The sequence below is a fragment of the Pagrus major genome, chromosome 22 (assembly GCF_040436345.1).
Source record: "Pagrus major chromosome 22, Pma_NU_1.0".
Lineage (NCBI taxonomy): Eukaryota > Metazoa > Chordata > Actinopteri > Spariformes > Sparidae > Pagrus > Pagrus major.
In genome coordinates, this window is record NC_133236.1 from 22,983,484 (window position 1) to 23,001,655 (window position 18,172).

Consider the following 18,172-nt stretch of genomic DNA (forward strand, 5'->3'; position numbering starts at 1 on the left):
AAATATAATAAATTGTTGAGAAAACATAATAGAATAAATAATAACCCCTATGTATGTTAACTAGGATTCTATCCCATATTGTTATCTCCAAATTTTATTGAATCCTGTTACTATTCCCTTCATTTTATTCTTATATTTTATTTGCATTCATTTTAATGTTTGTCAAAATGTTTTTTTCTTTTTATGTAGGTTTGGAAATGTACCACCAGGTGGCGCAATGGGTCCTATGTTGCTGATTAATGAAGTCCTACTTTGGTCAAATTGAACATTATGAAATAAAAAATTGTGTAAATGCATACACACAAAACAGTGAAGTAATCCATTAACTGATTTAATCATTATTAAACGTTATTAAATTATGTCTTTTCCCCAAGTTTTAATAACCCCAATGGCCTCTTTTCATCACAAATCATTACCTCAGGTTTTCTGCAAAGCAACCAAGTTAAAAAAAAAAATGTACTGTTGTATTATTATTTCACAATTCCACGAGCACTCACGTGGATCTCCTTCCGAACGTAGCATGTTTTGTAGTGTGTAGAAATGTATGGTCAACAACAAGACTTACTCAAAATAACGTCACTTTATTGGCAATTGTTCTTATTATTCCTAATGGCATTGAAGATAGCCTCTTACCAAATGGTCTGGCTCCAGACATTGCTTTCAAGAAATAAATGACTGAATACAAAGTAGAATTTTGACACAAGTTCAGCCCAGTGTTGTCCACCACTCTACACATGCTTTGCCAAAAGCAGTGCTTCAGGGCCGACCTGGATCCCCTTTCTTTGTTTAACTCCAGGATGAGGGATGAGCTTTTCTGGGCATCTCAAAACTTTATTCATGGGGACTTCACAATCTCTTGCCCCGTCAAACTTCCATGGGCCTTTAGTTTTGTTTGTAGTTTTCAAAACCCTGAATGCTTTATTGAAAATATGCATACATAACACTTTTCCTACACAACAATACAAAACAGTACAATCACTTTTGTAAATAACACATTGAACGCAAAGCCACACATCACCCCTTCCCGCCCTAGCCCAAGGAACTTAAAGATGCTACAGTAAGCCCTTAGTCTTCCCCACCCAGCCCCCTACCCACCACCACCACCATCTCTGAGAGAGAAATAAGACATAGTTAAATCAGAAACAACTCCCTTGGTAAACTCAAGACAAAAGAAGAGTAGACACTAGGTTGCATACAGACATAGCATTTGCCACCAGCAGGTAAATGATGGGCATTACTGAAACTCTTGTTTGGGCTCTTAGTGAGAATGATTTCCCTCAAGTCTTCTGAAATAATGTCGGGTGTGGGAGGGGAGTCCATTCTGCAGTCCGGGAGTCGAGACAGTTTTCCAGAGTGTGAATATTAGACCGTGACGTACGTAAACCTACAGGAAACACCTGTGTGCCTCAAACGATTTTGGCTTCGATAAGGGTCAGATCGATCGACGATGGCACACCAAAAAGAAAAGAGATTTCGTTCAATGACAGACATGCGATAAAGTAGGTTTTCACATGAAGGAAACTCTTTAAAGGCGAGGGGTGGACAGTTCAAAACCTGATTTGATTGTAGGTAACACACTTCCTAAAAACTCCTCCCACTCCAATTGGCATGGGTGTTACTGTGCATATTAGTTTTTTTGTAATCGTAGTGGTAGATAAAATGCAACTGAATAGAAAGAACAAAATATATCAAAAGAAAGATAACAGGGGTTATTGAAGAATACAACAAAAAGGAGGACTCCAAATGTCTGGTTATATTTTAATATGATCATACAAGGGATAGAGGTCAACCAAAAAATGATATAATGTGAACAAAAAATTTTAAGTAACAAAAAAGTTCAATAAAAACAGACAGAAAAGCACTGATTTTAAACACGTTTTACTGTATAGCAGTCTGTAGCAAATAGTCATTACATACCCTGAAAAAGGGAGGAAGAAAGCTTTGAATGGTGCACTGACCACTGAAGCACTCGGCTGGAGAGCAAAAGGGGGGGTTGTTTAATGCTCAACTCTCTTAGCTCCGAGAGCTTTACCCTCGAGACGAGGCTGCTGTGCCTTATATGCACGAGGTTCAGTTTTTATAACGTCTACAAAGATAATCAGTCACTGCTTTTGGGTGCATAGAGGCATAGTGAGGGAGAGTCGACTCCTTTAGCAATCTCCGGTTTAAGTTTTTGAGCCTTTGCCAATACGACCTTTTGAGCCATTGGAAACGGCAAAGCGTGGCGACCATAAGCCTGTGATGACATTATGGATTTATGCCATTTCAGTAGGCGCGAGAGCAGAAAGACCACTCAAAGTGCAGTGGGGGGAGGGGAGCGGGGGGTTGTGTGCAACTGTATGAACAGGAAGGCAGTTTGTGTGTTGAGAGTGGTTCTGGTTATCGGTGCCTCTTCTCTGTAACTACTCTTCCAATAATTACAATCATTAACTTCTCGTATGAAATGACCCTTTGCTAATAACACGACACTTTACAGTTTCTTCAAACTAATCACTCAAATTTGCTCTTTCTAGATATCCCGTCTTTTTTTTTCCTCGCAAAGATGACTCGTTGCCGGTAACTCAGTGCTGTTTGAATGCCACGTGGTTCAGGAGAAACAAATTCAAATGTAAAAATTAAAGCCCCAGATTAAAGAAAAGTTTTTTTTTCTTTTTTTTTTTACAAAATGGCTCTCAAGTATTCTTTGTTCCACAGATAGAGGTCCCTATGGGGCTTTGGATAACTTAGAATTGGTTTAAAATCCTCTTTACAATTTTTACTATGGGATTAGGAGCGTACGGGAGGAGGGAGGGGAGGGGGGGTGGATCTTCTGCTGGTGTGAATTGAGCACACATACAAAAAAAACACGCACCAATTAAACCTGCATCCACAAATGTCAACTCTCACTAATGTGTGCATGCATAATCTCTCTCACTCACTCTCTCAAACACACGCTCGCGCACACACATACACACACACACGCACGCACACACACAGAGGAGGGAAAGCAGTCACCGGTGTGCAATCGAAGTTACACTTTCACATCTGAAAGCATGTCTTCTGAAAAAGATCAAACCGACAACATCTCAGCCACCCGCCCACCCTCACTGTTGATATGTGACCTGTGAATCCCTCTGTCTGTCTCCTCTTAGGCAGATGTAATGTAGTTGTGCGGTAGCTAGCTCAACGGAGGGGGTGGGGGGAGGGAGGGGCTGTCAGTTGGAAACATTACAGCGACTGTCCTTGTTAGAAGTTAAATTAAGGAATAAAAAGTCTGTTTTCCTAATGTCGACAAACAGAAAGTGGAATCTTCACACTAAAGCTTTCCACGGGCACTACTTGAGCTAAGATTCACCTCTTAAATGAGAATTACGCTATGACTATCATAAAAAAATCCCAACATTTAGCATAGCCTTTTTGTTGTGTGTCTCTGTGTGTGTGTTTGTGTGTGTGTGTGTGTGTGTTCTTTGCCAGCTGGTCAGTCAGTGTTTTTCGTGGTGGGTTTCTCGGCCTTTGTCCAACAGATCGAAGAATGCGAAGAATATAGCAAGAGAGTGGGGGGAGAGGAAAAACATACAGAAGAGTTGCTATATCCCCCCTATGCACCATCCTCCCCCAACAACACCCCCACCCGTGTCCATGGAGACATTATACAGGTAATGTGAGAGACAAACAGGCAGACAGGTGTAGTCCAATGAGTAGACGGCTGGTCTGCGTGGCGTTTGTCTCCGAGCTCAAGGTGGAGGCGGGTTTCCTGGGAAACTCTGTGAGGACCTAGCATGGCCGGTGACCATGCAGCAAGATGGGGGGAAGAGGGGTCAGTTGGAGGAGGAGAACAGCCGTTACAGCTCACCAGTGGATGGCGGTTGTATCCCGCTGGCCGTTTGACTGGTTTCCCTCCGGGTCAGGATCAGGTTTTTGGATGAGGACCTGAATTTTTCAGTGTCTGTCATCAACTCCACCATTTTGTCTAGGCCAGTCTCAGGAGACAAATTTTTCTCACGTTTGTTTTCTGTATTTGTCTTGGCGGGTTTTGTTTATTATTCTTGACTTGCTTTAGGTTGCCGTTAGGTTTTTATTCGCCCGTTCAGATTTTTGTTTTATTGTGGGATTCTTGGATTGTTGTTAAAGAGCGATGTCATCTGGTCCGTAAGTGACCATCAACTGTCCATGTTACTGCAGTTCTCTGGGGAGGAAACAAGAAAAGAAATCAGGTAAATACAGAGATGTCACGGCTTGTAATTCAAGAACATTCAACACAGTAATGCAGCAACCATTTTAAAAACTACATTTGAGATAAATATGAGCTGTCAGCTGTTGATTATTACCATTGAGTCCATCCGCCTCTTGCGTGTCGAGGAAGGGTGCAGGACCCCAGACGCGCACTGTGCCGTCATCTGAGGCGGAAGCCATGAGTCCTGGGATGGCCGGGTTCCAGCTCACACAGTTAACGGTGCGTGTGTGGCCTGTTAGCTCAGCAATGGGGAGTTCGCCGCGCCGGTGCCAGATGTACACTTTGTGGTCTGTGGAGAAAAGGCGACAAAGGCGACAAAACAGGCGGAGGTAAAGATATGCAGTACATGGGAGGAAATTAGACAACACTTTGATGATTGTTTTACTTATGTGACTGTACCTTCGCTGCCACTGGCAATGAAGTCTTCGTTGTGTCCTCCAAAGCAGGAGTGGATGGTGTAGAAGCCCTGGGTCACACCTTGGTACTTCCTCACCAGCACCCGGTCTTGGAGGTCCCAGAGGTGTACTCCCTGGAAAAGGTTGTAGAAGAACGGACTGTAACTCCTGAAATGTGCTGCACGGTGTTTCTAAAAGCAGAGTGGCAATCTGCTTTAGAAACAAATATATTGATAATGGTGGAGTTGGTGAAAAAAACTTACCTGAGTTGCTACATTTAACAAAGCTAATCTTCCATTCTTTGAAACAGTAAAAGACATGATGGGATGGTCCTCCTGAACTCTGTAAATGTAAACAAGTGAGGGGCAGTCAGACACCGCACTGATTAATGCAAATACAGTTGATATGGAAATACTGGGTAACTTGTGGACATTGTATACTTACAATTCAACAGAATGCAAAAGTTTGGACGAACCTTGACTCATTTGTTGTGCTACAAAATTATCTATGAAATTACAGATATAGCAGAGAGCTGAGGAAGAGCTCAGTGATTGTTAGTGCTCTTTGTGATATACTGCCATGAAGCTTAACATACCCTATCAACAAAGCTACATACCGCAGAAACAATTACACATTACTGAAGCAATAAAAAGATTTTGAAACTGTTATTTTAAGGTAAAACAGTTAACAATCTTTCTTTTAGATCATTTTGATGTGCAACAATCCTCTGTTAATTAGACATCTGCTGGAAATCGCATGAGGTCATCAAACTCTGATGATTAAGTTGATTCTCCCAAACAAATCCTACAAAGCCAAGAGGAGAGTCAGGGAGATGTCACTCAAGCACCAGTGCTGAGATGGGCTCTAATCAGTTAGATTAAGTGAAACCACCTGTGCTTTAGACACTAACCAGGTGTCCATCTAAATGTAGTGAAAATGTATCAGTATTTTCATAAAATCATCAGAGGAAAATGCAAATGTATGTGCTTTCTGTCCACTGTTAGTACAGTATTAAGTATATAATATCGGGACTTTGTTCATCAAGATCAACAGCAGATGGCGTTATAGCCCCAGTCAGATGCCATTATACCATTGACGGAGATGAAGAGGGAGCAATGAGATGATGTCATTACGAGAGCTCCAGTCAAACCTTGAATGGTAGGAAAAAATTTTAGGAAAAGTGACACAAATATGGGTTTTATGTTACTTTCATGTATTAATCTGAAAATTGCAGTCTTATTTTGGCTGCTGCCATTTTCTGACTCATTAATATTTCCACCCCTGCCAAGCATAGACACTTAATTGCAATACTTCTACTCAGGTTTTGTGCACAAACCTGCATAAAATGGTTCAATGGAAACCCAGCTAATGACTGGGTAGTGGCTTTAATTCTCCAACTCATTAGGCTCTCATTCATGAGCCATATGTGCTGTATTTCCAACTAATAGTTGAACCTTAATCTAGACACAACAACAGTACAGGGACTAGAAGCTGACACGTACATGTTTCTGTCCGTAAGGTCCTCGAAGTTGTACCCCCGGATACGTTGGTGGGTGTCCGAGGCCAGCACTGCTCTGCCATCACCCAGGCACCACAGGCACTGCACCCTCACGCCCTCCCAGGAGTCCAATAGGTTGCCGTCCAGGTCCTGACAACACACACAGCAGACCTCTCATCTCCCATTCCTGACAGGCATGGCAACCTTGTCTAACAAGAGGGTTTATAAGAGGATCTTTCTTTCTGCTCAGGCACGAATGAAGAAGAAGCAGAATTTGAAGTACATGTAAGATCAAACTGCTTTTCTTACTCTCAACATGATATTCTTCGACACCTAACTCTGAGCCTTTTCTGCAGTTTTACAGCTTTTTAAAATATGTCAAATAAATCCATACTGAACATGAACAACAACGCAAAGTTTATGTGTAACATAGATACTAAAAAGTAGATACACGTCTTCACCATCTTTCCGACAAAATGTGATAAAAAGACACATCCTTATGGGTTCACCGAGTTCGTGGCTGGAAAATCAATACGTGGAAAGATCCGATTACCTTGAGGCTGCCTGTTTAATGTCCGCGCAACACTTAACAGCTGCTATACATATACCATGACTCATATACAGCGTCTTCCCTTTTTTTTTTTAAACCCCTCTCCACTGCAAGCCTCCTGCACCTTCAAAGACATTCAGCACTGACCGAAAATAGATGAAGAACACAGAGATGATACATGATTTCTGAGAGGAAAATGGATCTTAAATATTGGAGGCATTTAGTCTTACAAACACATACGGTTAGTTGAAAATAAGGTGGGAAAAATGACTTACACATTGATAAAACTGTCCCCTTTGTCCTCCTGTAACAAAGCGTTTGCCGTCGGGGTTCCAGGCCACACTGGTCAGACTGTCCTCATGGGACTGGGACATTTTGGTCCGCAGCTCCCCCGTCTGGTCACCGAAGGGATTGTCAAAGACAGTAGAAAAACAGAGGAGGAGAGAAAAATAGGGGGGGAAGGGAGACAGCGAGAAGAAACATTAAGTAAGAGTGGGGGGAGGGGTGAGTTGAAAGAAATGAAGAGGTGGGGAAGGGAAGGGATGGGATGGGAAGGGAGGAGAGGTCATTGAGTACACACAGCCTACAGAGTATCTATGGGAGGCTTCGAGCCAGTCCTCTTTTCTGCTTGTTTACTGTAATTTCAATGAGACATCTCAAGGTTTTTGACATCACTCATCTATGCTTTTGTACACATTTTCACAATCTTGTTCTCATTCAAAACGGGGCTGGCACATCATAGATTAAGATGTTTCACCTGTATAGGATCATGTAAAGATAAAAACAAACAGGTTCGTATAAATGTTACCTGAACATTCCAGAGCCACAGTTCAGAGCAGTCGTCAGGTCCACAGGCGATCAGGTAGGTGTCATCGGGACTCCAGGCTAAGTAGGAGACGCCATATGCATGACCCTCCAGGGTTCGCAGCAGCTTCAACTGGTGGCTCTCCTACACAAAGACAGGATAAAGAGGATTATGATAAAATTAATTTAGACACATGAAGGTTTAGGCCTCCGTTGGCAGGTACTAGGATTACAAGGTTTCAGACTGAAGTCAACCAAAGTGCACGTAGGTTGGCAAGAAATTACATGACATTAAAAATTCAGACACATTCCAGAATTCACTTCAAAGGTGTAACTGAGTACGGTGTGTGTGACAAATTCATTTTCCTCATGTCTCAGGGGCACTAGAGTTAAACCAGCCTCTAAAAAGTCTTTCCAACATGAAAGAACCTGGAGGACGAGCCATTTCTATGCATGGACTTTGTCCTGGGGGTCTTATTTAGTAGACATACAAACATGTGAACACGCACCAGTCCTGTTTCCCCTTACAGAGATAGAGAGGACCAACCAAATTTAAATGTTAAAGATGCAATGAAGAGAAGCATATTTATTCTCACGAAAACATCTGAGAGAATGACAACTTCTAACTTGAAACATCTAAAGGCTTAAGAGTGGTAACTTAAAAAAATCTGTACATAATGTTTCATAATCTGAGACAGAAAAGTGCTTTAAAGAACAACATGCATAAAATATGGCCCTAAAGGTTTAGAGCATGGGAAATTCTAAGATGTACGATACATATTTCAGAAAGTAAAGACAAACCTGCCTGCAAATGTAAAAAGCCCAGACCGCTACATTCCTGGAGGGTAATTTAAGCTGTGGAGTAAATCATAAAAAAAGAGGTGGTGTGTGTTTATTCAGGCATTTCTCACACTCACCGGGTCCACTTGCCAAATTATGACAGTAGTGTCTTTGGAGCCGGTGGCTAGTTTGGTGCCGTCGTTCGAGAATTTGCAGAACCACACTTCGTTACAGTGCTCTGTCAGAATCTGCTGGGTGTAACAGGGGAACTGTTTCCTGCAACACAGAAAGAGTAAAGGTTAAAATCTTCATTGTGCAAGTAGGTCTTCCTAGTTTATATAACCAAATATGCAACAGAGGAAAGAGGAAATTATAATTGTTCAGACTTATGGAAACAAAGAGTAGTGCAGCCGTAATAGGACAGTAAGATGCTAGGCAAAACAAGGCTTTCAATGACAACATAACAGATCTATAACAACAGGAGGTCAGCTGAGACATAAACATTAGATGCTGCAGTATGATAATCTAACATTGAGGTCTCATGGGGCAGCACCAACCTGCTGCAGACATGATCGAGGAGGAGAGAGACCGAGTCCAGGCTGCTGTCCAGCTTGGTATTGTGATAGAGGCAGCGGTCTCTCTGCAGCTCCACTGCTTGCCGCAACAGTGTCTGCAGCCGCCGCGGGGGCAGCATCACAGAGGGTGGCAGGTACGCTACAACAGATAAAAGCAGAAAAATTCAAACCCTGTGTATAAGTTATGTGTGTTGCAGCATTGTCGTCATGCAACATGTGTGTCATCTATGCAAGGTCACTGTATGGACATGTCTCCTCACTCTGTAATTTGTCCAGCAGTCGGCAGCGCGAGGCGGTGCCTTTGCCCTCCCACTCTGCCTTTGCTCTCAGATCCTCAGCGTGGCTACACATTAAGTACCTGCAGGAAGACACAAGCACACAGCTCAAGCAATACAACGCACACAGGAAGTGTTAACAAATGCAATGAGATTATCACAATTAAAATACAAGCAAAAATAGTCAAAGAATTCTGAATAGTATATCGGTAATGGCCACTTCACCCACTACAGATTAAATACAAAAGTAAAACAAACATTTAATGAAACTTTAGATGTCTGAAATACAGTATGTAAAGGAACACTGTGGGTTTAATGCAGGCTTCATTTGGGAAATGAAGTGACTGAAATGCGAAGATGGAGCCAAGGATAAATCTAGATAGAGCCGACTGATTGACCTCAGACAGGTGGCAGATCAATAAATTACTCTGCCAATTGAGTGACAGACTATTAAAACAAGCAGATATGCAGACAGTGTTGAGTGATCGATGCACACAAATTGATAAGAGAATGGATCAAAAGAATGTGTTTGTTGATAGCATTGATCAGACCCTGGATTAAATAATCCTATGGCTACTGACGCCCCTATGCTGTATGTCAGAAGAACAAAAGTATACTATAATATGCATATTGGACAACCAAATAACAAAACTACAGATCGTTGAGGAATACTGAACCAAGCCATAGATTCCTAACATGTCGAAAAAACAATTTAAATTAGCGCAATATAGGACAAACTCAGGTGTCAACATTGAAACTCATTTTTAAAGGCAATCAATTATCCTCCATAAGGAATCATGTCATCACATCATCATACTCTATACTGTATTGATTAACAGTAGTGTAACAACACTGAACTCATATAATGGATTTGACTGGTTAAAAACTGTCCTGCAACATGAGAGATATGTTCCATTACAAAGACTAACCAGCCTCCATTAAAGACCGTTTCCATAGTTGGGTCACCACCAGTTGTGGGAGCTGAATGATTAGAGATTACAGAGCTATCTAAGAGGAACATGGGTATAGACAGGGTGAACGTTCCTGCTGTGAGACAGATGGAATATAAAATGTAAACAGTACCCGCTGAGAACGTGAATGCGATCTGTGTTGTATTTCAGTGGCGTCAGCTCTCCCCGGAGCACCTGTAGAGCCTCCAGGACTTTACCGTCCTCCAGATACTCGAGGTACTTCTGCTGCAGGAGCAGGAACTTCATACGCTGAGGAGAAGACAAAAAAAGAGATTTTAGAAAAACTGAAGAGTAAAGTATGACAAAATTTCAATTCAATAATCACTTTGACATTGATAAGAAGGGACTTCATGCACTGATCCAACAACAGCTGGTCTACAGAAGGACATAAAATGTTTTCCCATTTTTTGGGGTCATCTCAAAGATAAATCACCATAGAAACATACTGTTATTTGCCACCAAAATGCAAAATAGTGGGAGCATATTGCAGGCAGCATGTTGTCATTAACATATTTATAGATGTGCCCAAGACATATGGCAACGTCAACATCAATAGCCTGCCTCCTTCAAACAGAAGACCACTGGCTGGTATTTACCAGTGGCTATTGCTGGTTAACATCTGTGATAATAAGAGTCTCTGTCTTATCTCAGGTATGCAGTAGGAGCCGCAGCCCCGCCAACGGCTGCACAGAAATTCAAGAAAACATCCGCCCACAAAAGGTCTACAAATAAAAACACACAGGCATCTCCTAACACCCCAACTAGGCCCAAGATAGAGCCTACCCGAGCTGCAGGAGAAGTCATGTTGACAATGACAACACTAACCTGCTACAACTCAAGACCTAAAATGGCTACCCACATCGAGCATAGAGCTGAAATTCAACGGCTGCAGCCATTATCTCAGCAACCCAACTGGTGATGGCAGTTAGGCAGACTTCTAACACAGAGCAGCAGAGACACACAGGACCACTTCTGAAGCTCATCTTGTCTGCTAATTAGCACGCTAGCTGGGGCTCATTAGCCAGAAGTGAGTCCCATTTCCAAACTAAGAATGTAATGGACCATCATAAAAGTCTTCCCAATATACCATTTCGGCAGTTGGTATACAATACATGCACTTATATTATGTTTTACAAGAAATAATACAAGACATGCAGAGTGAATCGAATCAAACTGACAATTTCTAATTGACAAGAAAGCAAGAAGAATGCTTTTTTCTAAAAATGTTACATTTTTCAGCAGTTCCTGGAACCATCTTTCTACCATTCACTATTAGTAATATTTTTTCTCCAGCTGCACACACCATACTTATAAAGACCAACACTACACTCAATAAACAAGCATGCACACTAAAAATGTAATCACTTTCTTAGTTTGTATGCAGCACATACTCAAGACCCTGTCAGTGTTACTATGCAGCGTGGAACTGGGACACAGCTATGGTCACACTCTTGCTATAAAATCTGAATTAAAGGATTTTTTTAAGTGACATTGACATTTAAGCTTTTAGAAAGTCCAGTAAATATATGATTGTCATTTTTAACACTTAACATAACATAAATCAACATTGGAATTGATTGAAGTACCCCTCCCAATTGTTTTTTTCACATTTTCAATTGTGAGAATGATACAAATTTACGAGATATCTTAACGTGAGATATTCTTTACGAGATATAATGGTGACCTGGTTCTATACTATTTGAAACATTTCTTTTGGGACTTTTTATTGTCTATCCCTTGAAATACCATCAATACGATACATAGGTAACAGGTTAATATCAGCTGGCCAATCAGAAGAGCTCTTGTTGCATGAGAAAGTCAATAAATCAAAAAAACGCCTTTCTTGCATCTATACGTTTTAATCAATCTTAGGACAAACCACCAAAAAAAAAATCTGCCTGTAAAGTCAAACCACATGTTGCTTAAAAACAACAGAATCATGCGCACATATCATAAATCTAATTCACTGCCTGAGGCTCCATCCAGAACATTTTAGCTTTCAGTGTCACACAACAAGAACCTGCGGGCCGCCATTATAACGGTACCATTCGAGAACCTCCAGTTGTGCCTCCTAACTGACTGAACTGTCATTCAGCTTCAGTTCAGGTTTGGGCAAGGGGAGCTTACCACAATAGCATTGGGAGAATGCATCAGTGCTCTCAGCTCATTGAGATCATTCTCAGCCTGGACCAAAACAAAGGGAGGGTGATGGAGGGGAGAGACAGAGAGAGAAATGGTTAGCTCAGCAGTTTCCATGCATACACAGAAAAAAAAAACACTAATCACATGAGCAGTAATATATTGTAGGTCTTGTGGTCAGTGTCTTGTTTAAGATGAGTCAGTTGGGGGCAACATACACATGCTGTCAACATAATTATAAATGACGACTTAATGCCTCCATGTCTCTCATTCAATTCTGGCCTCTTTTACTATTTTGCCAGTATAAAAAAATAGATTTCTGGACACAAATCACAAATCAGTGGCTGGTTTACGATTGGTTTATAGCGCGTACAAAACTACCCAGCACACCCAAAAATGTACCACTATTTGGCTCAAGGCTGTTGTTTATTTTCCATCCTGCGTTTCTGTTATGGGTTCATTATTCCAAAAGATTCACAAGACCGTTTTTAATAAGATGTGTGCTTTTATGGGCCTCGGCTCTAAAATGCTGGAATGAAAGTTATTGTGCAGCGAGAACAGGGTGATCCTGCTGACAGTGTTGATATAAAAGCCAATTACATAAAAACTTCTGAAAATGTGTGCTAATATAAACCTAATGTTTTTAAATTCCACATTATTGGGACTAATGGAGCTCTCGTAATTCTGCAATAACGCTCTGCTGTGCTTTGAGTGCTCTGATAAACCTTAATTTTTTTACTTTTATTATGATGATGTGCACATGATGGAGCATGGGCCTCGTTATTTTGTTATAAAATTACAGAAAATGGTTGGCTAGACTTTTCAGGAGTCATACTAATACCATGAGCAAAAATGAGAAGTTTTATTTGACCGTATTCTCTCACTAAAATGCAACGCCAGTTGACTGCCCAAACATTCTTCTCAAACCACCAACTTAGAGCTTTAAATATTAATAATTATAGGTAGAAATATTGTTTTGACAAATACAATCCATGACATTAAATACATGAACTCTGCGCTTGACAACTATGTGCCCTAAAATGACTAGTTCCTGAGCCAAATAGCACTTTAACAGTACGGTCAAGAAAATACTTCCTTAAGAGTTACTAATTGGCAATTGGTTGAGCTTGTGGAACTATAGCAGACCACTTTAAGCACTTTGCTTATCCTTTCCCAGGCTTCCTTCAACGATTCCTAATAGGAATCATATTTGCTTTTGTCTGTAAGTCATATGAGAGGATCTCAGATATGCGTCAGCTGGTTTCTCGACCAAAGAAGCTCTTCATCTTACAGTAAAATACGGACGACAGATCACTCGGAGGGTCAAATCAAAGTAATTCCAGACCAACCTTGTCCCACTCTCCTTCCATGACATGGTTGCGGAACTTGGTAGCTGAGGGATGTTCCAGTCTGCAGCCTGATTCCTGCATCAGCAGGTCCACTGTCTGACTACAGAGACACAGAGAGAGAGAAAGGAAGACAGGCAGACAAAGTTAGTCCGACATCTAGAAAGCAGAGGGTAACTTTAATTATTTAAAACTTAAGATCAAGTACAAAGAGAATATTTGAGCAAGGATTGTGTAAATGTGAAATCATCATTATGATGTTGAAAAGTTAGCAAATGCATACAAAGTGTCCATTTTAGGCAGACTAATAAACTCTTCCTTGTTATCTAATCACCCATGGCATGTGGTTGTTGTGACTCTGCCGTTTACAAGGTGGGATATCTGCGAGAATAATTTTCGCAGTGGGACAATATCAACCACATTTGCTGACATTAGCACGAAAGCAATTTCAAGACCCACAATGTCTGGAGGACATTCTATCTGCGGCCAGTAGGAGGTTCAATAACATGAACAGTTCACATCATCCTCTCAGCCTGTCAACCATGATGAACCATGGCCATCTGTCCAAACACCACCTCTCTGCTAAACACACTTCACCAACACAAACAGGTCCGCTGAGATGTGTGTGCCTGATAATGAAAGTGGGTTGGGGACGGGGGTGGCTGACACCTCCAGCATGATGACATCATTCTCAGGTATCAATGGAGTGGCGCAGCAGCAGCAGCAGCAGTGTTGAGCCTCTCATCCAGCTGGCCGCTGCTACACTGATTTCTCTTGCATTTCCCCAGCTGAAACGTAAGGGGCTCTGTTTCATACCAGGCAATGCCATGTATCTCCCCCACTCCCCCACCCCACCCACCCTCTCTGTAAACATAGCGATGCTCTGCTGGCTTTTTATAATGCCCTGTAATGGCAGATACACTTTCTCAGCTGGATACCAGAGAGCTGCGGATGTCTGGGCTATCCAGCAGGGGCTACACAGCCACTCTGAAGAAGAAGAAGAAGAGGGCTAGACATAGATTTCTTGAAAACCCCACTATGCTATTATTAGATTCAAACACAGGCTCCCATCTCAAACAGCTGGTAGAAAGCGCATTCTTCAGCCGCCATGAAACCGACAGATTCCGCTCAATTCAGGAGCGACTGTCGCCCACGGTGCCGACTGCTGTCTTTAAATAAATACATGCCCTGACACATGCACGTCCAATCCCTGCCACTGACTGTTGACACATCGCTCTGACACTAAAAGCACTGATCTGTGGGGAAAGTTGTCATGTTTATGTGATAGCTGTATTAAAGTGGAGGGGGGGTTGATTGGATAATTAACAGACTGGCTCGTAATGACAGCTCAAGACGTGCAGAGGGTGCACCCGCAATACTAAAATAACCAGGACAGTCTTCATAACCATGCTAGTTATTATTACAGTATGGCCGACCTATTAATGATCTGCCCACACGCTCTTGTAATTAAAAAAAAACAATCCATGTTATTTTTCCCCGACGGGAGAATGAGAGGAGAAAAAACACCAACCAACCTAAACATTGACAACCCCGCACATTAACATTTCCTCCGCATTTTTTTTTTTTACCCCCGCAAACGCAAAAAATGCGCACTGCAAACTCGATAATCCTGCTCGCACTTAATAAAGAAGCTAAACCCAGTTTCTCCCATCGCATGACATTGATTTCATGCTTGGGAAAACCCACAACAAGACAGCAAGATCTTGTTTTCCTCTTGATTTAAAAAACCTTTACTAGCGTTAGATGATGTAATGCTTCTCCCTCAGCACGGACTCAATAACGTTAATTATCGCATCATGGCGACACTGGCACACACGACAAGCTTCAGCTCAACATCGGCTCGATAAGATGCCGAGTGTTAGGCTGTGTTTTATGTCTGTGTGGAGGGTTTTAATGTCAGCACACAGCACTTCAGCGCAGGCTAAGTGCTGTTAGCTCTCAAGCTAACTGTTATTGTGCAAGATGGACCCCTTCTTTCTACCAACTGCCGAGCTCAGAGGCTAAAACTACCCCATCCCCCCATGTTTGTGTCTGTCAAGCGCACTAATAGCGCTTCAACCAGCTGCTGGTTCGCAGTTTTCGCATGTCAAAAACACCTGTAATGTTATTCACACCTTCACGTCTTGAACGCTAACGTTGGGTGTATTTGTAGTTTGTTTGGGGTTTTTTTTTTCCTCCACTTTCGAGAAACTTACTTCAGCCCTAGTCCGTGGAGATGTTGCCCTATTAATCGTATGACATCTTCCTCCGCCTGCGATAGTCGTTTTTTCTTTTTCAACGAGCCGACCTCCGAGCTCGAAGCCGTAGCCGAAGTCCCCGAACCGGGACCGGTTGAAGAGCCGTTACTGGTACCGACGCTATTCCCGTTGTCAGTGCTGGAGAGGAGCCCATTAGAATGGGTTCCGCCGGCCGAGGATGACTCCCCGTTTTGTGCGCTGTTCAGGCAGGAGAGCTCTGAGGATTCTTGTCCCTGTCCCGCTCCGTTTGCCTGCATGCTGCTGCTGAGGTTGTTGACGATACTTCGGTTAAAGTGGATGGCAGAGGTGGCTTGTGAGTGTGCAGCAAGTCCCAAGACAACTCCGGACAGGCCTGTTACAACTGCTGAAGCCCCGGGCTCTCCTGCTCCCTCCGCCGCCGAGGCTCGGTGCTTCTTCCGCGGGGGCGGCGACGCTCCGCCGGTGTCCGAGTCGGAGGAGGAGGAAGCGGAGGCCAGAGTTTCCTCACCGAGAGCGGCCGTGGTTAGAAGCCGGCGGAGCTCCGGGTGGGAAATGAAGGTTAAGTTTCCAGTTTTGAGGCCTCGTTGTCGGGCTCACAACGGACTGTCACTATGGAAGCGCTGTCAGTTAGCCCGTTATTGTTGTTGTTTCTCTCAAAACAGCTGCAGCTCTAATGGAGTCCTGACGCCTTGACGTAACCGGAAATTCCTACACTACCAGGCTTCCGGGTAGAATTATAATCCATGGGTGGCGCATGAGAACCTAGTTAGCATAATAATTACCTGATAACAATAAAACATCGCATTAAAATTCATTTGAATGTCTCCTGAGACTCACCGTTAATATAGCCGTAAATTCAAATTTGCATTTTGTGTGAATCTCGTACTGACTTTCCGCAGGTTCATTTTCTAACTGAGCGTCTCACACCGTAATGGATTATGTCGACCCAAATTAATTATCTCCTAGAATGAGCCTAAGTAAAATGTAGATGGAAGGTTTTTGATCTCGGCTGTGACACACGATTATGTACACATAAAAATAAAATAAAAGTAGCTAGTCCTGACCAGCCTATATTTAAAGCAGGGCTGTAAAATAAAAATTGGTGAACTGTGAATGTGACTAATCCCTATGTCGTTATTATATTCTTTAAAAATAATAATCACAATATAATATGATCTATGACACTTTCAATGCTTCCTTTTAATCGACTGAGAGCTGTTATAACCATAAAACTAAAAAAAACTAAACTACAAAAAGGTCACACATCTGTCACCGCAATCTATAGAAATGAATTCCAGTCCCTGATTCACAGATTTCAACTTTGATTTATTTTTTTATAGTGGGGCCATGATCCTGTAGACATTCAAAACACAGTCTGGGTCCGTAACTAATTATACCAAGCCCATTTTTCGTTTTTCTTTTTTCTTTTTTAACAAAACCTGACAGGAAAACTAACTAATCTGACAGAGAATGATCTGGTCTTTTTGCTCTCAAATGGGTAAATTAATTAAATAATCAATGAATGAATGAATAAACATTCCAGTGGCCAGAGGAGCATCCATTGTTTTTATGATTAGATCACTGATCAGTTCTAATTACCAATCAGACTAGCTCTGTTGACCTCCCTTTGTGTTGTTTATACTTTAGCATAGTAACTTCAAACATGCTAACATATAGCATTTAACATTTGGCATACATGATTAATCCTTAATTCAACACAAGTGAGGCCGGCATCGTCATGTCAAATACACATTTTCTCTTTCATTGAATTGTGTTTTTATATCTCAAAACTATTAAATTAAAGGTGCAGTATGTAAGAATTGGTCACCTGTTGAATTCATACTCCAAACAAATAGAGGGCAGCATAACACCGGAGTAACCACTAACTGCTGATAACTGTCCCTGCCATAAGCTAGTTAGCTCAGTTAGCCGTGCAGCTAGCACTCCTGTCATAGATACTGTATATACTCTGCCCAGACTGGGAGCCCTGAGCACTGTTGGTGCTGTTTGCCCCACAAGCACAGGAGTTTAAATTTGTCATATTGTACGGTGGCCATGAGGGTCAAAACACAACACTTTGAAAGGTGAAAATGTTTTTGTTTTTTTTCAGAGATTTTTGTGAAATGTGTTTCCGAATTGTCATTGTGTTTTGTGAAATTTTGCGTTTTCTGATATGTTCTTGTGTTTTGACCCTCAGGGCCGCCGTAATATTGCACCTTAAGAGCCCTTACACAGCCATGCTCCACCACCGCAGTTATTTTTACTCATTCTCCCTGATTAGGGTATAGTGAACATATAGCTCTGCTCACCTTCACCCTGAACACAAGTCCAGTCAGTCAGAATAATTAATAACACCTGTGCCCACACAATTGTCCTGTTGCAGGGCTTT

The 18,172-nt window shown here is 42.0% G+C and overlaps 1 protein-coding gene across 2 annotated transcripts; it reads right to left on the minus strand.

Moving 5' to 3' along the window:
• Window positions 1-1,744: 1,744 nt before the first annotated feature.
• LOC141017680 (WD repeat-containing protein 26) lies at window positions 1,745-16,498 on the minus strand. Of its 2 annotated transcripts, XM_073492411.1 has the most exons (14): window positions 15,763-16,498; window positions 13,550-13,649; window positions 12,189-12,245; window positions 10,174-10,310; window positions 9,076-9,173; window positions 8,798-8,954; window positions 8,378-8,516; window positions 7,465-7,605; window positions 6,932-7,051; window positions 6,111-6,256; window positions 4,872-4,950; window positions 4,613-4,742; window positions 4,308-4,502; window positions 1,745-4,165 (listed from the first exon to the last, which is right to left on the minus strand). In XM_073492411.1, exons 1-14 carry the CDS (start codon window positions 16,059-16,061, stop codon window positions 4,140-4,142), a joined length of 1,824 nt encoding a protein of 607 aa, XP_073348512.1. In that variant the 5' UTR covers window positions 16,062-16,498; the 3' UTR covers window positions 1,745-4,139. The 2 variants fall into 2 exon arrangements, with proteins under 2 accessions (XP_073348512.1, XP_073348513.1); XM_073492412.1 differs by lacking the exons at window positions 1,745-4,165; window positions 4,308-4,502; window positions 4,613-4,742; window positions 4,872-4,950 and adding an exon at window positions 5,598-5,758 and having other exon boundaries at window positions 15,763-16,153.
• Window positions 16,499-18,172: the final 1,674 nt, after the last annotated feature.